Source organism: Vidua macroura, chromosome 6 (assembly GCF_024509145.1).
Source record: "Vidua macroura isolate BioBank_ID:100142 chromosome 6, ASM2450914v1, whole genome shotgun sequence".
Classification (NCBI taxonomy): Eukaryota; Metazoa; Chordata; class Aves; order Passeriformes; family Viduidae; genus Vidua; species Vidua macroura.
In genome coordinates, this window is record NC_071576.1 from 57,307,394 (window position 1) to 57,327,118 (window position 19,725).

A 19,725-nucleotide genomic window follows, 5' to 3' on the forward strand; every position below is an offset into this window, starting at 1 on the left:
CGTTACTCTCGCCTTCGAGGGACACCTCCTAACAACTGGTAGCGCTGGGCTCTCCCTGCTGGGATCACTGGGACCCCCACACTGGTACCACTGAGACCACAGATTTGCCAGGCACCCCACGCTGGTACCCACACACCAGCATCACTGGGACACCCATACCAATACCACTAGAGGCTCCCCCACTGGTACCATCAGGACCCTCTGCTGGGATCACCCGAATCACAGGCATCACTGGGACCCTCACACCAGTACCACTGTGAACCCCCCTTGCCAGGATCACCAGGACCCCCCTACCCTGGCTGCCCTCAGAAGCTGGAAATGACCCTCCCAAATTCCTAAATCCCCCCAGCACTGCTCCTCCATCCTTGTCTGCCCTCCCTCCACCTCCCACACCTTTCCCTTCAACCCACCCCCTACCCCAACATTGGTGCCACCACCCCCCAGGACCTGAAGGACTCCCCAAAACACAACCACACACCCAGGGGTGGGATCCCCCCAAGGGTTGGGGGGGTCTGACCCCAGCGCTGGAAAGGAAAAGACACGGAGTTATGGGAAGGGGCTGGCACCCACAGTGCCAACAGAGGGGGTGAACCCCCAAACACTTTATTTGGGGGGCGGGTGGGGGCCATCACCGGTACAGGTAATCAGCCTGGATGTTGGCCGCGATCTCGGCCTCCCACTTGTCGCCGTTGTTGAGCAGCTTCTCCTTGTTGTAGAGCAGCTCCTCGTGCGTCTCCGTTGAGAACTCGAAGTTGGGGCCCTGCCAGGGTGGGACGGGGTCACCCTCGGGGTCACCGTGGTGGGAAAAGGGAGTCCCTGCAGTCCCCCCTGCAGGCCCCACTCACCTCCACGATGGCATCCACAGGACAGGCCTCCTGGCAGAACCCGCAGTAGATGCACTTGGTCATGTCGATGTCGTAGCGGGTGGTGCGGCGGCTGCCGTCGGCGCGGGGCTCGGCCTCGATGGTGATGGCCTGGTGCGGGGACACCGTCACGGCCGGAGCCCCGGGTGAGGAGGAGGAGGAGGGGGAGGAGGAGGAGGAGGAAGTCTCACCTGTGCCGGGCACACGGCCTCGCAGAGCTTGCAGGCGATGCAGCGCTCCTCCCCGGACGGGTACCGGCGCAGCGCGTGCTCCCCGCGGAACCGCGGGCTCAGCGGGCCCTTCTCAAACGGGTAATTGATGGTGGCCGGCTCACGGAAAAGGTAGCTCAGGGTCATGGCCAGGCCTGCGAGGGAGAAACAGGGGTTATGACATATTTGGGGAGGGGGGAGGTCACCCCACAAACGAGGAGAGTGAGTGGGGTCTCACCTCGGACGAGCTCGGTCCAGAGCAGGGTCTGGGCGGCGCGGTCAGTGATGGATCGTATGTCCATGGCCGGCTCCTGGACGTTGACGTACTCTGCGGGAAGAGGGGAGCTGTGCCCACCCTGCAGAGCCCTGGGATGGGAGCTGAGCCCCCACGGGGGTGGCACGGCTGTACTCACTGTAACAGTCCCTGGGGGTGCTGGTGCTGAGCGGGCGCAGGGAGCCCAGTGGGGCCAGGGGGCCTGGGGAGGGACAGGAGGGTCAGCAGGGTCACAGTGGGGTTTGGGGGGGTTCAGGAGGTTTGGGGATTCCCGGGCGGCCTCACCTGCACGGGCAGCCTGGTACAGCAGTCGCAGCGCTGCCATGGCCGGTCCTGGGGTGCAGAGAGAACCTCAGCAACTACCAGTAAGGGACTGGGGCAGCCAAGGCCCCTCCACTTCCCACAGGGGACAATGGCACCCTGATTCCCACCCCTCCGCCCTAAGAGACCTGGACCCCCAGGCACTCCTGTCCCAACATCCCATAAGGGACCACAAGTGCTTCCCCCTAGGGACCCAAGCATCCCGTTTCCTCTGCCAACCCCTCTCAAGCCATCCAAGCATCCCTCCTTGCAGCCCCCTCTTAAGAGACCCAAGCGTATCCCCCAAGAGATTCGGGTATCTTGTCCACCCGCTAAAAGGGACCCAGTTGTTCCCCGCCCCGGGCATCCTGCTCCCCCACGCCCCACCTCCCAGGGGCGCCCAGGTGTCCCGTCCCCTCCCACCCCTAAGGATCCAGGGGCCCTGATGTGCTGCCCCCTCCAAGGGACCCGCGTGTTCTCCCATCCCCGTCCCCATGCCCCTCCCCGCTGCCCCGCACCCACGTGAGCCCCGCAGCGGGACCGATCCTTCCTGTCACCGCCAAAATCCCGCTCAGCCTGCGTGTGTCCCTCCGCCCCCATCCTCTGCGCGTAGCGCAGTGTCCGGGTCCCCCCCTCTGGCCCAAGCGGGGTTTTGGGCGGCCACTACACGCCACCGGGAGGGCCACAGCGCCGGGCCGCCCCTGGGCCCCCCAAGCTCCCCCGGGCCCCCCTTCCCACCTCACCTGCCCCAAGGGCCCTCCGGCGTCCTGACCCCTGGTCGCCCCCGCGGGCACTGCGCATGCGCGTGCGGCGGCGCGTCGCGGGCGGGGCGAGCGGCGGCGGACGCCCTTCTCATTGGTGGGAGTCCCGCGAAGGGCGGGAGGGGCGGGAAGAAAGAGGGGAAGCGTCGCTGATTGGGCGGAGCGTGGCCGTGCTGCGTGGCGATTGGTGGGACGGGAGGTGGGGCGTGTCCGAAGGGCGGGCGGAAGCGGAAGCGCGTGTCCACGGCGGAGACGCGTGGTTACGGTGCCGGCGCGGAGCCTCCCGCTCTTCCAAGGTTTCCCGAGATTCCGGAGCTTTCCGTCCGGTTTCTGGAGCAGCTCGGGTCACAGATTCCGGGATGTCTCGAAGGTGAAGCGGCCCAGACACTTGGATTCATTACAAAGCCCGGCTCCGCCGCTGACGGGCTCAGCGTTGGCACCGACCCCTCAGCCCCGGCACAGTCCGTGGAGGCGGGCACCGGCGATGTTTCCCCTTCCCTATTAAACTGTCTTTATCTCAGCTCCCTCGTCCAGTTCTCTCCATCCGCCCACCCAGGGGGATCCCCGTGGGATTCAGAGCCAGGACAACCCACAGCCCAGCAGGAATGGGTATCCCTTCACCGGCACAACCAGCCCCCCTGAATGGAGCAGCACGGGGCGAAGGAAACTGGGATCACGGGGCAAAGGACACTGAGATCATGGGCCAAAGGAAACGTGGGATCATGGAGCAGGAGAAACTGGGAACACAGGGCAAAGGACACTGAGATCATGGGGCAAAGGAAACTGGGATCATAGAGCAGGAGAAACCAAAATCATCCCAGCTCAAGGACTTGGGATCAGGGAGTTGTGGACCTTCTCACACAATGAGGGGCACAGGAGACCCCTCTGCTCTGGTGGTACCAGTGGTAATAAAGCTCCAAACAGCCAGAAAAGAGGGATATGGGACTGGGATGGAGGGAAATGTGGGGGACCAGCAGCAAGAGATGTCCTGAGTGGCAGACTCCAAGTGGGATGTGGAGACCCTCAGAGCAGGGTACAGTAATTCTTACGTGTCACCTTGGAAGTGGCCCGGATGACCCCAGATTTCTGCTGGCTGTATGGGGGGGTGGCACAGGGTGTTGAGGGACTCCCAGCCCATCCCACGCTTCAGGCACCCACGGTGGTAGGAGAAGGTGTCAGAGCTGGACTTCCTGTGGTGCATTCCCCAGCCGCTGTTCCCTGGGATTACACAGCACAGGATCCTGGTGGGTAGCTGGATCTGGCCATCCTTTGGGTCAAAGAACTCAAAATTAAGCTCCCAGCTCCATAAAAGCAGCACCATGCCTTCATCCAGCTGCTTTCCAAGCCATGGAAAAGCTTCCCAGGAATGTGACCCAAAGAGGACCACGGAGGTGACCTAGTGCACACCCAAGTGGATGTTTGGAGTGGGGAAAATTAGGCTGGAAGATGGAGAAATTCCCAAAAACTCTCTTGTCAGTGGATTTTACCATTTCAATTAAAATAATTAGGAACTGGAAGGGTGTCACTGATGAGGTGATGGCAGCAGCAAGATGCTCTCACCAGATGAGCTTCCCTCCCACAGGAATACCCTCCAAAAGACATCCCATCCATGCTGGATCCAGCCCTGCTGCAAGGGGGCAAGACTGCAGGGGTGGAGAGGCACAATGACCAAGGTGCCTTTGGCGAGGTGGGACCCAGCACCAAGGATGAATGTTGGGAGGTGGAAGCTGGCTGGCCAGGAACAAGCACAGGAACGGCAGGCAGGCTGGCAAAAAATAACAAAATCCACACATCATTTGATAACAGATGGGATAAAATTCCATGTGAGTCAGCTTGAGCCAGTCAGTCTTCCTGATAAAATGCTAATCGTGGTTGGGGTGATGCGTTGGGTTCAGTTCCTCGCACATCAGCAGCCCCAGGATAAAGGGAGGTCACTGATGCCTCCTGGCCAGCTGAGAGAGAAGAGAGGAAAAAAGGTGAAAAACAGAAGTGGAAAACAGGAGCTGGTAGTGGACATCATCCCATAAAAAGCAGGTGTCTCCATCGTGGAATGCCAGAATAGTTTGGGTTGGAAAGGACCTTAAAGATTATCCAGTTTCACCCCCCTGCCATGACAACTTCCACTAGACCAGATTGCTTCAAGCCTGATTCCCTGTGCTTTAAGCAAGACATTTCCATGGATCCAGGGAACACAGAGCTTGGGATGGGGAATTTGGAGAGAAAGTACCTGAGGGTGCTCCATAGATGTCCAGCAAAGCCCAAGAGCCCAAGGTGAAGCAAAGGGCTTCTGGAGGAGAATTTCCCTATGGACTACTGAGCCCTCTGGAGCTGAGAGTTCCTCCTGAGACCCTTCCTCACCATGGGTGGGATCACACCTGGCTCCCAATGGCCAGGATTGGGGATTTCGGACCTACCAAAGCCTCCAAAGGGCAGTGAGGGCAGTGTCACATGCATCAGGGTGTCGTCGCCACAGAAGCCACCACTGCTCGTCCGTTCCAGGACCTGGTTCACCACCTGGGAGTGACACAAAGAAGATGGGACATGGGTCTCCCACCCCATTCCTCTAGTTCCAAACACAATCCATACCCCCTAACTAGGGCTGTGTGCTGTAAGGGAAACACTTGGAGCACAAACATGGCTGGATACAGCTGCCAAGGAGCACAGGGCAGGTGTAGTCCTGGCTTGGCTCTACCTTGTCATCCGAGGAGAAGGCATAGACAGCCAAGGGCTGCTCCCGGCTGTTGATGAAGTCAATGGCTTCATCCATGTTGGCAATGATGATGATGGGCAGGATGGGCCCAAAGATGTCCTCCTGTGTGATGGGATCTGAGGGCAGCACATCTGCCAGCACAGTGAGAGCTGCAGAGAGGAAACCCGACAGCATCAGCCAGGCAGAGAGGTTGGAGCTGGCACCTTGGTCATCCCTCATCCCCCCAGGACACACCTCCTGTACAAAAGGCCGCCTGGCCAAGCACCCAGTTCCCATCATAATCTTCTCCAAACCCGAAACGTGCTCCGTGCAAGGATGAAGATGTGAGTGACCCCCAAGCCTCACCGATGTAGCGCTCTGCCTCATCCGTCTGTCCCCCGATGGCCACACGCCCACTTCCCAACAGTCTCTGCACCCGCTGGAACTGCCTGTCCCCCACAATGCGGCCAAAATCCGGGGATTCTCGGGGGTTGGGGCCACAGAAATCATTGATGGCCTTAGGCAGGGCCGGGAGCAGCTTCTCCTGCATCTCTATGGTGCAGAGCAGGTAGTCGGGCGCGATGCAGGTCTGCCCCGCGTTGAAGAAGCGGCCCCAGGCCACGCGCCGCGCCACGTTGGTCACATCACAGGTGTCGGACACATAGCAGGGGTTCTTGCCCCCCAGCTCCAGCGTCACCGGTGTCAGGTGCTTGGCAGCAGCTGTCATCACGATCCGCCCCACCGGGGGGCTGCCTGTGGGCAGGGAAAACACGGATTGAGGTGGGAATCCCACCAGCCATCACACGGCTCTGGGATGTCGCACTGGGTCCCACCAGACCTCAGATACACATCCCTCCAACACATCCTGGCTCACATCTCCAACCCAATCCCTGCCTTCTTAGCAGGGATGTCTGGAGGGAGCCCATCTACCTCTTCACACAAAATCCAGGCAGGGCTCTGCTCTGTCCCATGGGACATACCCATGAATAAGATGTCGTGAATAAGATGTAGTGAATAAGATGTAGTCAGACTGGTTCTCCAGCAGCCTGGTGGTCTCTGGCACACCACCAGTCGCCACAGCAAGGCAGTCCTGCAAGGAAATGAGAAAGGCCCCCTTTTGTCACTATCTGTCCCCACCCATAGCATCCTAGGAGGCTGGGACACTGGCTGGGCATGGAGGAAGGAAGCTGGGCTGTACATGGAACTGGAGATGGTGTGTGAGGCAGGCACAGAGCACAGCTCTGCCCCAGCCACGCCACAGGGATGGGACAGTGTCCCACCTTGTCCAGGTAGCTGGGCAGCACTTCTGCCACGAGTCTTTCTGTCTTCTTGGACACCTCAGAGGCTTTGACAATGACACAGTCCTCTGGGGAAGACAGACAGGATCTTGGAGCTATGACATGGTGACAGCCAGCCCTTCTATGGACAAAGTGCCCTCACCTCTGCTTGGCACTGCTGGGATCCTCCAGGCCAGGGGATTGGAAACTTGGGCTCACCAGCAGCGATGGCCCCGATGACAGGTACCAGGAAGAGTTGGATGGGGCAATTCCAGGGCGCTATGATGAGCACCACCCCATAGGGGTCCTTGTGGATGAAGGCAGAGTCCAGCTCATCGCCTGTGGGACACCCTGCACCACCACCCCACCCAGCTCTGCCTCCCATCCTCTCTCTCCTCTTCCCTCTCACCAGAGTCCTGTCCTTGTCCTTCATCCAGTGGGACAGGTTGTTCAGGGTCTCATGGAGCTCATTCTTGCACAGGAGGATCTCAGATAATTTGGCTTCAAAGGGTGCCTGCAGACACCAAGGATGCAGCATGTGACCTTGGCATATTCTGCAGCTCTTATCCCAACACTCCACAGTATTTTGCCCAGGATCTGGGGACTGGAGCCCTCTATATCCCTTGCTGGATTTGAATCCCTAAGGGCATTGAGCACCCCCCTGTGTCTGCAACATAATGTTTTTAAGCAGTGGTTGCTTAAAAATAGGGAAAATTATGCAGATCTCATTCATGCAGACAACAGGAAGAATAGGGAGGGTGTCCAAAGGGACTAGGGTGGAGAAGAGAAAACAGTGAGCCCTTAAGGTATTAAGGCTCTGGCTGCAGAGCCAGGGGATCTGGGCTCGGGGAGTCACAGCCTGGGTGAGCCCCATGGGAGGAAAGAGGATGACATCAGGTAGAAAGTTCAGGGCAGGGAGCAGGGACAGAAACCAGGGATTAATTTGCCAAGGGAAGAGGGAAACTGAGGCTGGTGGGTGTGGGAATGGCTATCCATGTCAAGGGGCTCCCCATAGCCCCCTCTGTCTATGGCAGAGCAGAGATGGACTCTGGAGGATGGTGACTGGGACATGTTTCATCTCAGTCTCCCAAATCCAGAGGCTGCAAGCCTGAGGCAGAGCCCAGGCAGGGCTGGAGAACCCAATGAGAGGAGGACAAAGCACCCCCAGCTGGGCTCTGGGAGCTCCTCAGCTCCTCCAGCCACCAAGTCCTCCTGTTCCTGTCCCCTCTCACCTTGCCCAAGTCAAAGGTAGTGGCCTCCAGGATCTGCTGCTTCTTGTTATCCAAGAACCTCCAGCTGGGCCATGTATTCCATGGGCCAAGCCTTCACAGAGAGCCAGGATGCCCACAGGTGGCTCAACAGCCCTGCAAAGGGGTTCTGCTGTGGGGACAGGGGTGTTAGAGGGATGCCAGCCCCATTCCAGCTCCTCAGAGCTCCACATTGCCCCAGCCCAGCATACAACTGCGACTCCAGGGAGAGGATGGAGCACCGGGACCCCTCCTGCCACCCCTCTGTCCCTCCACACTCTCACCTCATGGCATCACCATCCACACTCCCGTTCCCACCATCACCCTCAGCAGCTCTCTTGGCCTCCAGGAGCTGTGGGAAGACAGTTCAGTCTCCACGCTCCCACAGCTGAGGCGCAGGATGCTTGCACCGGGGTTATCAACCACAGCTTCCCTCTTCCCAGCTAACAGCGTGGCTGCCAGCTTCCTGCCCTGCCCCTTGGCTGCCTGCCCCGCCACACCTCCATTCCCTCTAAAACCGCTTGGGATGGGAAATGCCCCCCCAACCCTCCCAGCACTCCCCAAACCAGAGGAGGGAGGCACAAAGAGAGGCTGGGAGAGAGTTTGATGCAAAGTCTTTACTACAGGCAGAGTTACACGGAGCAAAGAGCAACAGCGAAGAGGGAGAGAGGTTCATTCCAAAGGAAAAGTCCATGTAAGGGGAGATGGGACTGATGGGAGTGCTTCTCCACCAGAAAGAGAAGTTTGGAGTAAGAAAAAGATTTTGGTCATTTCAGTTGTGTCCTGGAAAATGGTTTGGAGCAGAGGCCACAAGGGTGCAGGAGGGGATGTCCATCCCGGCTGTCCGACATGCTCCAGCGAGGCAAAGGACACGGTGAGGAAGTGGGCAGCGTGATGAAGAGGGAGAGCAGGACAGTCCCAGTCCTTCCCACTGACTCCATGGCATCTTCAGAGCAGGGCATGGCAGCAGCCTCAGAGCAGGGTGCAGGTGCCCCTGCGCTTCACCTCGAAGGTGGTCGTGAGGAGCCCCAACTTCTGCTGGGTGTAGGGCGGGTAGCGTGGGGTGTTGAGCGTCTCCAGCCCCATGGTCCGGTGCAGGCAGCCACGGTGGTGGGAGAAGGTGTCGAAGGTGAACTTCCCATGGTATTTTCCTAGGCCACTGTTCCCTGGAACACACAGGACAGGTCCATGCTCAGGATGGGACTCTGCTCCTGATGATGCCTTCCTTCTCCAAGCATCAAAATGAGGGAAAAAGACACCTGCAGGATTTTCTGAGCAGCACAGACATGGTGGAGGAATTCCATTTTTCCAGTGCCTCCTCCAGGTATATGGATGCTCAGTCCAGCAAATCCTGCTGCAGCTCAGCAGTTTGGAGGCCCCGGCATCTCCTTTTTACCCATCTCCATTTATCTACACAAGCTTTTTTCTGCAAGTCTTGATTTCACTCCATGATGCTCCACCAAATCTCCCCACGGTTGGAGCTGTTCGACCTTCTTCCCGGAACTCTAAAAACCTGGAGCCACATTGGCAATGCCAGTTCTCCTAGTTCCTGTGGCTGGTTTAACTGGAGGTTAAGTGACTTCTCATGGAAGCTTTGGTGCCATCTCACCCCAATGACTTCAGCCCCTTCATCTGCTCAAAAGTGGCTTTACCTAATAATTGAAGGTGGTTGGTCTGAATCATTCCCAATTAAGATAAGTTATGGAATGGGAAGTACAAAAAATTGTTCCCTGAGCCACAGGCAGGTGAGGAATTAATTGTTTGGGTGTTTCATTATGCCTGACTCAGCTGCCAGCCCCGACAGAGATGCTGAGCAAGGGCAGCACCAAATGAAGGGACTTATCCCAGAAATATTTTGGGAAGAGATCAAGTCATGGGGAAGTATTCTGGGAAACAGCATTCCTGTATTCATGTATCCCTGGACCTTGCTGCACCCACAGCCCAGGGCTAAGTAGCCTCACTTTTCACCTGAGAAAGCAAAAATTGGTGTCCCTGGAAACTAAAGATTTCTTCTTCTCCAAGGAGGCTCTCCAAGATCCTATGAAGAGGTTCTCCAGGTTTTCATAACCATTTTCTTCCTACTACTTTGTCCTAAAAGTTGGAATGAACGTACAACCTGGCTCCTGAGAGACATTAAGGGATCCAGCCCAGAACCACACTGGCTGCAGGAAGAAACTCACATCCTCACCATGGCTCAGACCACGGATCACACCCAGTTCCCATTGGCCAGGACTGGGGATTTTGGACCTACCAAAGCCTCCAAAGGGCAGTGAGGACAGTGTCACATGCATCAAGGTGTCATTGCCACAGAAGCCTCCGCTGCTCGTCCGCTCCAGGACCTGGTTCACTATCTGGGAGGGAGCAGAGAAGGTAGATGAGGGGTTTGCACTTGGCAAACATTACCCAGTTTACCCATCAGATGTCCCCAGAGTGTTTGGGCTCTAAAGACCCTGCAGAGTACATCCTGGGGCTCTTGGAGGTGGTGTCTGAATCCCCTCCCCACTTCTTTTGCTCCACAGACACACCTTGCTGTCACAGGAGAAGGCGTAGAGAGCCAATGGCCGCGGCCGCGTGTTGATGAAGTCAATGGCTTCATCCATGTTGGCAACGACAACGATGGGCAGGATGGGCCCAAAGATCTCCTCCTGCATGGCAGGGTCCGAGGGCAGCACATCTGCCAGCACCGTGGGAGCTGCAGAGAGGAAACCCGACACCATCAGCCAGGCACAGAGGACGGAGATGAAACCTCCCCTCAGGACCCATTTCTAAGCACTCCTAAAACTCTTTTCTCTCTAGAGCCTCCCCTCTGTATGCAGAACCCCTGAAAACCCCCAGTGTGCTCACCAAAATGTGAGTGACCCCAAAGCCTCACCAATGTAGCGCTCTGCCTCATCCGTCTGTCCCCCGATGGCCACACGCCCACTGCACAGCAATGCCCGAAGGCGCCGGAACTGTTTGTCATTCACAATGCGGCCAAAATCTGGGGATTCTCGGGGGTTGGGGCCAAAAAACTCGGTGATGGCCTCGCGCAAGGCGGGCATGAGCTTCTCCTGCATCTCTATGGTGCAGAGCAGGTAGTCGGGCGCGATGCAGGTCTGCCCCGCGTTGAAGAAGCGGCCCCAGGCCACGCGCCGCGCCACGTTGGTCACATCACAGGTGTCGGACACATAGCAGGGGTTCTTGCCCCCCAGCTCCAGCGTCACCGGTGTCAGGTGCTTGGCAGCAGCTGTCATCACGATCCGCCCCACCGGGGGGCTGCCTGTGAGCAGGGAAAACACGGATTGAGGTGGGAATCCCACCAGCCATCGCACGGCTCTGGGATGTGGCACTGGGTCCCGCCAGACCTCAGATACACATCCCTCCAACAGATCCTGGCACCACATCCAGGCAGGGCTCTGCTCTGTCCCATGGGACGTACCAGTGAAGAAGATGTAGTCAAACTTGTTCTCCAGCAGGCTGGTGGTCTCTGGCACACCGCCGGTCACCACAGCAAAGCAGTCCTGCAAGGAAACAAAAAATCCCCTCTTGTCACCATGTGTCCCCACCAACAGCATCCCAGGAAGCTGGGACATTGGCTGAGCATGGTAGGAGGAGGTTCTGCACATAGATGATGTGTGGGGATGGTGAGTATGAGGCAGGGTTAGGAACACCATGGTCTAGGAACAACAGACACGGACAAGAAGGGCTTCTCACACTGTCCAGGTAACAGCTCAGTGTTTCAGCAATGAGTCTCTCTGTGTTCTTGGAGATCTCTGAGGGCTTGATGATGGCGCAGTTCCCTGGGGGAAGATGAACAGGACATCAGCACAGTGACATGGTGACAGCCACCCTTTCTGGGGGTGAGACCCCTGGGGAGACCCTGGCACTTCCAGGCCAGGAGACTGGGAGTTTGGGTTTACCAGCAGCAATGGCCCCAATGAGGGGCACCAGGAAGAGGTGGATGGGGTAGTTCCAGGGTGCTATGATGAGCACCACCCCATAGGGGTCCTTGCGGATGAAGGCAGAGTCCAGCTGCATCACCTTTGAGGAAGAAGAACATGAACTCAGCACTGCCTTCCCCACCAGCAATCCCTCTCCCTCACTTCCCTTTCCCCAGAGCTTCCTTCTTACCAGGTTCTTGTCCACGTACTCATCCTTCATCCAGTGGGACAGGTTGTTGAGGGTGACATTGAGTTCATTCTTGCAGAGGAGGATCTCACTGAAGAAAGCCTCGAAGGATGGCTGGGGAGAGACATCATGGAAGTGCCACCCCAACACTGACCCCATCATTGACCCTTTCATCCTAACAAAGACCCCATCACCCCAATGTTAACCCCACCACCCCAGGAGGCATCTTTCCCCTCTTCCAAACATGAATAGCAGGAGGATCTCTTCAGCAGAAGTTTCCATCACCTCCTGTAACTCCCAGGGAATATCAGTGACCCAGAAATTTTATGAAAATAGTTATTTGGCCAGAAGGAAAAAAACCCCCAAAATTTAACATTTTCATGTTATTTAACAATTTCCTGATCTCAACACTGTGAGCTGGCAACAGAGCCCCAAGCCAAGGGAACACCCAAGCAATGTGACCAGAGCTTCTGAAGAGCGGGTCCTGGTGGAAGGCATCCTTACCACTTGGATATTCAAGCTGGAAGCAAAGCCCCAATCTCCCTTCCATTGCCCGTGGACAAAAGCTGCAACTTTTAGTCTTAAGTTTAGTCAAAGTCTTAGGACCTTGACTAAAGGGAAGTATTAAGAACCACACCTTAATTAAACCCCTTGTGATGGAGCAGTGGGTCCTCTCCATAGCTGCGGAGCACAGATTGGGATCATACCATCCTTGCAGGAGAAGTGTGAAGACATCAGGGATAGTCCAGCAGGCTCATGGAGCCCCTTCATGACCATGGAGAGCAGGGGGAGCAAAGCTCCTGTGCTGTGACATCATATTTTACACTCTTCCAACCCAAAAACATGCCTGGATTGGAGTCTTCCTCCCATCCCCACACCACTTTGGGGTTGGGAAGGCTAGTTGCTGATTCCCAGGATCTTCCACCACCAAGAGACCTTCAGGTCCCCGACATGCAGCTGCCAGGAGGTGCGAGGACCCTCTTGGATGTGAGGGCTCAGCAGGCACATGAGATAATGGAGTGAAGCAACGGGGCTGTTCTCAACCTAGGATGACTATGGCATTACCAGGACGATGGAAGGAAGATGATGGTTCATTAAGAATTTGGATGGGATACAAAGGTTGTGAGATAGGACATTAAGTGTGAGGTCATCCAAGTGCCACCAATCATCAGCACCAGAGAGGAACTGGCACCGCTGGAAGTGAGACACCACCTCAGCTACGTAAGAGCAGTTGAAGTGTCCATCTAGCTATGAGGGCCCGGCTACATAACAAGCTCATTACTGGACAACCGGATCTAATTAGGCGTAATTAGGAAAGATGATGGACACACTCAGAGCACTGATGCCTATCAAGGCCTGGCTGAAGGAGAAGGCCTCGCCTCCAACAAACAAGGCAATTAGGAGTCTTGGGAGATGGCAGGACGTGGAAAGACATCGCTGAGGGCGCCGGCCACTTCACTGATGCCGAACAAAGAGGTGAGGATTATGTCCTGGAATCCTGGAATGGTTTGGGTTGGAAGGGACCTTGAAGCTCATCCAATTCTGCCCCATCATGGGCAGGGACACCTTCCATTAGCCCAGGTTGCTCCAAATCCCCTCCAACCTGGCCTTGAACACTTCCAGAGATGATGAGCTGAGACCACTAAAATTATCCATTTTATCCAATTATCCACTTCACCAGCAGATCATCCAGGAGCTCCTGGCATGCCACAATACCCTGAGCTATATCCAGAGCCCTGCCCATGCCACTGTGCCAGTGAAACCAGTCCCTTGGAGGCTCTGGGAGGAATGTGCAGTGCCAGCATGTTGCACAATGCCAGTAATCCTGGGCGTGCTGGGTTGGCCAGGAGCACCCCAGGATGTCACCTTTGTGGAGGTCACATGGACCCCCAGGATGCAGACCAGAGTATGAAACACTTCCACCTCAGCTGGTCACCGATAGGCCAACGGGGCCTTTGCCTGGTTTCAGGGCACCAGGGATGGAATCAACAGCACGGTCCCTCCACTATCCCTGGATCTGCAGGGATCCAGCACTTACAGATGCACCAGCCTGGGAGCACATCAAGGGGGAATCAGGACCCCAAGGAAGGGACACGCCTGTGCCCAGACCCCCACAAGGATGCCCAGACAACAGAGTATGAAGGACTTCAAAGATGTGATGCCAGTGCCCCCCAATTCCCAGCCCCTCTTACCTTGCCCATGTCCAATTCAGTGGCTTCCAGGATCTCCTGCTTCTTGTCATCCAGGAAGCGTCCCAGAGCCTCCAGCTGTGCCACACGGTATTCCATGGGCCGTGTCTTCCCCGAGAGCCAGGATGCCCGCAGGTGGCTCACCAGCCCCGCGTAGGGATTCCCACTGCAGGGACAAGGGTGTTAGAGAGGACCCAGCTCCATTCTACCTCCCCAGAGCTTCATGTCATCCCAGATCTATGTTATCCCATTCTAGCATCAAACTGGAGCCCAGATTCCCTGGCGAGAGGACAGGGAGTCAACACACACCTGTCTCCCTTGCTGCTGGGAGCAGCCCAACACAGCACCATTCCCTGCAGAGCCTGTCTTCTCCCTTGGGCCATGCTGCGACGTGGTGGCTCACAGACCTCAGACTTTTCCCCCAGTACCAACCTGGGGTCCCATTGCCCTGGCACTGCCAGAGCTTCCCCTGCCCACCTCCCTGTCTCCCTCCTTCCCCCAGCCCCCCACTCTCACCATGGAGTGCTGCAGACCATTGGCACTGGCCTCTTCCCGATCCCGCTGCCTCCACTGCACTCAGCAGCTTTCCCAGGATCTTTGCCAGGATCACTGCCCGTGGTGCCGCATTTGCCGTAGCCCGGGAGCTGCTGCCTGGGGGGCTCGAGGTGCTGCTGCATGCCAAGCTGTTGGAAGGAGCTGCCAGTCTCCATGGAGAGCGTGGTGGCCCTGGGGAGAGACACTGCGTGGGTTATGCCAGGATGGAAGTGCTGGAGATGCCGGCTCAATCCTAAGAGGAGTCACCCGCGGCACCTTTGAAGGGCGGCTTGGTGCTCGGGGCCGTCCTGGTTGTGGGGTGACTCAGCCCAGGGCAGCTGCCGGAGGCCCTGGGAGATGCCTGGGATTCCCGGGATAATCGCCATCCTCTGGACACTGACCTGCCCAGGCTGCCCTGCTGATTTAGGGTCACCTATGGGGACCTCAGGGAGAAGACACCCCCAAACCTGAGGGGCAGAGCTGCAGCCCTCCATCTGTCGTTCTTCCCTCTCCATGCCCAGACACCCACCCTTTCTCGAGGGAACACCCCCTATGCCCCACAGCCCCCAACAGCATGGGGGGTGTCAGAGGGGTGCCATGCAGGGAGTGCCAGTTTTGGGGACCCCGCAGTGCTTACCTGGGAGCTTGTGTGGAAGCTGGAGGAGCGTGAGGCCAGGCAGGCACTGCTGAGGCTCGGGGTGGGGGTCCCTAAATGCTGTGGGGCTGGGCCCCATGGCCAGGGGCGGGAAGGATTGGGCCCCGCCTCCGTGGGGCTGGCAGTGCGGACAAGGTCTGGGATGGGATAGGATGGAATGGGACCTCCCTCTTGGGATGGTGGAACTCCCATGGCCACCACACCACCACCATGAACCTTGACCCATTTGGACCCCACAGACACCCTTCATCCTGCTCCCGTGACCACCCTGACCCATGGGGTTCCCACAGACATCCCTCATCGTGCTTCCCAAGGGTTCCATGGTCCATAGACACCCACCATGCTGCTACCATGACTACCCTGACCCATAGGGATCCCAACAACACTCCTCATCCTGTTTTCCAAGGGTTCCGTGATCAATAGACTCCACTCATCCTGCTCACAGGAAGGGCCCTTTGCCCCGACACTCCAGGGCAGCTCTCATTGCCTGGGGTGTGAGGGACCCTCAGGATAGGTGTTTCCCCTGCCATGACCCTTCTGGGACTGTTCCATACATATCCCCCTATCCTGCAGAAACCAGCACCCTCCCAAGAGTCCCATCTCAAGAATCCCCCGCTACCGGCTGGGCCAGATCCTGCCCCGGAGATGTCACCCCGTCAGCCCTGCCCAGCAGTCCCCTCGCCCTGCCCCGGGGCACCCTCCCGTGCCACGCACCCGGGCACCTTCCCGGCCCCAGCTTTGGGGTGACACCATGGCAGGCACGTGCCTTACACCCCCGATTGGCGTGTCCCCCCACCCGGGCACTCTGGCACATCCCGCCGGACCGGGAAGGGGAAGCGAAAGCAGCAGGGCGCAGCACCCAGTGCCACGGGGCACCCCGAGGAGGCAGCACCCACCCCGAGGCCTGGTGGGAGCGCTGGGGGGGCTGAGGGGTCACAGGGAAGCGGAGAGGGGGGTAGGGCTGGGGTGCTGTGCGATGGGGGGGCAATGGGTGCTGTGCGGGGGGGGGGGGTCAGGGTGCTGTGCGGGTTGGGGTATGATGAGTGCTGCAGAGGCCGGGGTGCTGAGAAGGGGCGCGGGTGGGGGGCACTGAGGAGTGCGGGCAGGGACCGGGGGTCCGGGAGCGGGGGGAGTCCGGGAACGGCCCCTTTAACCACCTCCGTCCCGCCCGTGCTAACCGAAAGAGGAAGAAGCGCCCGCCCCGCCCGCCTCGTGAAAGGCTCCGGCACGGACGAGCGGGGCTGGGGTCGGTGTGACCGGGCGGGGGTGAGCAGGCTGGGGCACTGAGCCCAGAGGTGCAGTTCTGGGAAGTGCAAAGCTGGGTAGGGAGCACGGGATTCAGGGGTGCAGGATGTGAAGGTGTAGGGGTGTAGAACACAGGGGTGCAAACCACGAGTGCATGATCTGGGGGTGCAGAGCACAGAGGTTCAGGGCTTGGGGGTACCATGTACATGGGTACACGGTGCTGGATGTAGGGGTGCAAGGGCTAGGGGTGCTGGGCATGAGGGTGCAGGGTCTGTGTGTGCAGGTCACAGGGATGCAAAACATATGGGTGCAAGACTTGGGGTGCCAACAGGGTCCCTCCTACCCTGACACCATGCAGGGCCCTCCAGAAGCACCAATGGAGAAGGACATCGACAGCTACCAGGATGGGGCCAAGACAGTGCCAAGCGCCAGGCTGGGCACCGAGGGGACAGAGGCACAGGTGAGACCAGGGGGACACCCGTGGGGGAGAAGCAGGCCCGTGGTGGCCATCCCCAAGGGGTGACAGCTGGAATCACCCGCAGCTGGATGATTTTGTGGGTGCTCACCCTGACTACAATGAGGAGGAGGAGGAGCAGAAATACTTTCGCCGCAAACGCCTCGGTGTCATCAAGAACGTGGTGGCTGCCAGCCTGGCTGGCACCCTCACCTACAGCGTCTACCTGGGTATGGGACCTCCCAGGGACCCCCAGAACAACTTGGGGTGTTCAGGGCATGGGGTGACCACCCCTGGACCCCCCAGGTCTGCTGCAGATGCAGCTGATCCTTCACTATGACGAGACCTACCGGGAGGTGAAGTACAGCAATATCCAGTTGGAGGACATTGACCGCAAGGTGCTGATGGGCATCAATGTCACACCCGTGGCGGCGCTGCTCTACACACCCATCCTCATCAGGTACGGCCTCGCCACGCTCCAGCTGTCATGGCTCACTGGCATGGCCACCCACACTTACGCTCCTTGCCCCGGCAGGTTCTTTGGCACCAAGTGGGCCATGTTCCTGGCAGTCGGCATCTACGCCCTCTTCGTCTCCAGCAACTACTGGGAGCGCTACTACACGCTGGTGCCCTCCGCAGTGGCCATTGGCATGGTCATCGTGCCCCTCTGGGCCTCCATGGGCACCTACATCATGCGGTAGGCATCGGGGGGGGCGTGAGTGGGGGGTGCACAGGGTGCCAGCTGACCCACTGTTCCATGCAGGATGGCCCAGAAGTACTACGAGTACGTTAACTACAAGGAGGAGCAGGAGAAGGAGAGGCAGCGGGCGCCGCGGGACGCCTGCAACGCCTACATCATTGTCTTCCAGACCGTCTTCTACTCCTGCTTCCACGTGAGCCCCGGTGGGGTGGCTGGGATGGGCGGGGGACCACGCCAGCAGCACTGAGCGTGCACCCCTCTACATCCTGTAGTTGAGCTTCGTCTGCGCTCAGATGCCCATGGTCTTCTTCCTCAACAACTACCTCTACCAACTCAACCACACGCTCTTTGCAGTGAAGCACTGCGGTGAGGCTGCGGGGTGGGGCGTGGTGCGGCACTGGGAGCCCCCCAGTTGGGATTAACCATGGCCTGTGCCCCGCTGGCAGGAACCCTGAGCCACGGCACGCTGCCTGGTTTCAACAAGACGGTGCTGCAGAGCCTTCCCCGCAGCGTCAACCTCATCATCGTGGAGAGCACGTTGATGGCCACCGCCTTCCTCGCCATGCTGGTGGTGAGCGCCGGGGCGGGAAGGGACAGGGATGGGCTGGACGATGGCAGGACCTCACCCACCGCTGCTCCGCAGGTGCTGGTGCTGTGTGGCGCGGCGTACCGGCCCATGGAGGAGATCGACATGCGCAGCATCGGCTGGGGCAACATTTTCCAGCTGCCCTTCAAGCACATGCGGGACTATCGCCTGCGGCACCTCTTCCCATTGTTCATCTACAGCGGCTTCGAGGTGCTCTTTGTCTGCACTGGATTTTCCCTGGTAGGATCTGTGATGGGGTGGGAGGTGACAGAGCGGGGACAGGTGATGCTGAGCCCATGCTCGCTGCAGAACTACGGCGTGTGCGCCCTCGGGCTGGAGAGGTTGGCGTATCTCCTCATGGCCTACGGCTTCTCCGCCTCGGCATGCTCCAGCCTGGCCCTGTGCATGCTGCGCCTGCGCCGGCACATCCCGCTCCTGGCCGGAGCCTTCATCCACGCTGTACTCCTGGTGACACTCTTCTGCTGGGCGCCCGAGCCCCGGTACCTGGCGCAGGCGCCGCTGCTCTACAGCATTGCCGCGCTCTGGGGCACAGGCAGTGCCCTCAACAAGACCGGAATCAGCAGTGAGTAGTGGGAAGGTCCTGAAAAGAGCCTCTGTTGTCCCCAAAACGCCTTGGTGATCCCCAAAATAGCCTGGGTTGTCCCAAGTTTTTCCACACATCCTCTCCTCATGTCCCCCGGAACCACAAGTTTGTGGTGTCAGTCGGATCCATGGGACAGGCCACCCTGCCACAGATTCACTGTGATTGTCCCCCACGCCAAGGGGACACAGCACAGGAAGGGGACACTGATTCCAGTCTCTGCCACAGTCCTCCTGGGAATGTTGTACAAGAAAAAGGAGCGCCAAGACTTCATCTTCACCATCTACCACTGGTGGCAGGCCCTGGCCATCTTCACCGTCTACCTGTGGTCGGGGCTGCCCATGAAGGTAAGTTGCAGATATGCCCCCAGGCCACTCTGAGACATTCCAGGCTTTTTGGGGACTCGCCCCCACGCCAATCCCAAAATTCCGTGTGCCGCAGGCCAAGCTGTCCATCATGCTGCTGACGCTGGTGGTGGCGGTGGGGACATACCTGTGGATGGAGCAGAAGGTGGCGTGGAACGTGGAAGTCCGGCTGCCCCGCATCCCGCGCCCACGCCACAAAACACGTGGATACCGCTACCTGGAGGACAACTCGGATGAGACCGGCTCTGACGGTGACGGGGACAAGGAGGACGATGACAGGCACCCAACTGAGGCCACCAGGGAGGACGAGCTGCCAAAAGAGGACGGGGAGCAGCTGGGATAGGGACAGCCTGTCCTGGGCCCCATCCTGCTCTTGGTACCTGAGGGGGTTCCACAGCTCTCCCTGGATGGGCCCAAAATTCTGCAAACCCCCTCAGGTCAGGCTTGCAGCCCCCCGACCTAAGCCTAAAGCCCCCAGCCAGCTCAGATCCCCCCACATTGGCTGACAGACCTCCAGACTGGCCCATGGACCCCCTAGGTCAGTTCCGCAGCCTCCAAATTGATCTACATCCCCCCAGATTGTGGTACGAAGACCCCCAAATTTTGGTACAACCCCCAGGCAGGCCCATAGCTCCCCAAATTATGATGTAGTTGCTCAGGTCAAAGCTG

At 58.5% G+C, this 19,725-nt stretch overlaps 4 protein-coding genes across 9 annotated transcripts; 1 reads left to right on the top strand and 3 right to left on the bottom strand.

Annotated features, from left to right (window-relative positions):
- Positions 1-546: 546 nt before the first annotated feature.
- On the bottom strand, positions 547-2,477 carry NDUFS8 (NADH:ubiquinone oxidoreductase core subunit S8). The gene is made up of 7 exons (XM_053979989.1): positions 2,390-2,477; positions 1,632-1,679; positions 1,486-1,548; positions 1,311-1,400; positions 1,055-1,227; positions 846-974; positions 547-760 (listed from the first exon to the last, which is right to left on the bottom strand). The coding sequence occupies exons 1-7, from the start codon at positions 2,445-2,447 to the stop codon at positions 629-631; spliced, it is 693 nt and encodes a 230-aa protein (XP_053835964.1). The 5' UTR covers positions 2,448-2,477; the 3' UTR covers positions 547-628.
- Positions 2,478-3,430: 953 nt separating this feature from the next.
- LOC128809046 (aldehyde dehydrogenase family 3 member B2-like) lies at positions 3,431-7,987 on the bottom strand (the record flags this gene model as incomplete). Its single annotated transcript, XM_053980739.1, is given in 12 exon segments — positions 3,431-3,511; positions 3,513-3,625; positions 4,822-4,921; positions 5,100-5,266; positions 5,463-5,854; positions 6,110-6,186; positions 6,377-6,462; positions 6,593-6,704; positions 6,783-6,887; positions 7,606-7,663; positions 7,665-7,758; positions 7,909-7,987. Coding segments are annotated over 12 exon segments (1,464 nt in total), but the record flags the coding sequence as incomplete, so codon positions are not given.
- A 230-nt stretch (positions 7,988-8,217) lies between these two features.
- LOC128808630 (aldehyde dehydrogenase family 3 member B1-like) lies at positions 8,218-16,076 on the bottom strand. Of its 2 annotated transcripts, none has more exons than XM_053979968.1 (11): positions 15,088-16,076; positions 14,433-14,642; positions 13,920-14,082; positions 11,731-11,841; positions 11,520-11,640; positions 11,314-11,399; positions 11,039-11,120; positions 10,493-10,879; positions 10,146-10,312; positions 9,872-9,971; positions 8,218-8,786 (listed from the first exon to the last, which is right to left on the bottom strand). In XM_053979968.1, the coding sequence occupies exons 2-11, from the start codon at positions 14,624-14,626 to the stop codon at positions 8,593-8,595; spliced, it is 1,605 nt and encodes a 534-aa protein (XP_053835943.1). In that variant the 5' UTR covers positions 14,627-14,642; positions 15,088-16,076; the 3' UTR covers positions 8,218-8,592. The 2 variants fall into 2 exon arrangements, with proteins under 2 accessions (XP_053835943.1, XP_053835944.1); XM_053979969.1 differs by lacking the exon at positions 15,088-16,076 and adding an exon at positions 14,727-15,055.
- Positions 16,077-16,312: 236 nt separating this feature from the next.
- On the top strand, positions 16,313-19,590 carry UNC93B1 (unc-93 homolog B1, TLR signaling regulator). Of its 5 annotated transcripts, none has more exons than XM_053979964.1 (11): positions 16,313-16,810; positions 16,893-17,034; positions 17,111-17,264; positions 17,340-17,501; positions 17,568-17,697; positions 17,777-17,870; positions 17,951-18,075; positions 18,148-18,330; positions 18,400-18,673; positions 18,920-19,038; positions 19,133-19,590. In XM_053979964.1, the coding sequence occupies exons 1-11, from the start codon at positions 16,505-16,507 to the stop codon at positions 19,397-19,399; spliced, it is 1,956 nt and encodes a 651-aa protein (XP_053835939.1). In that variant the 5' UTR covers positions 16,313-16,504; the 3' UTR covers positions 19,400-19,590. The 5 variants fall into 5 exon arrangements, with proteins under 5 accessions (XP_053835939.1, XP_053835937.1, XP_053835938.1 ...); XM_053979966.1 differs by having other exon boundaries at positions 16,329-16,351; positions 16,709-16,810; positions 17,951-18,330; XM_053979965.1 differs by having other exon boundaries at positions 16,334-16,371; positions 16,709-16,810; positions 17,951-18,330.
- The last annotated feature ends 135 nt before the right edge of the window (positions 19,591-19,725 follow it).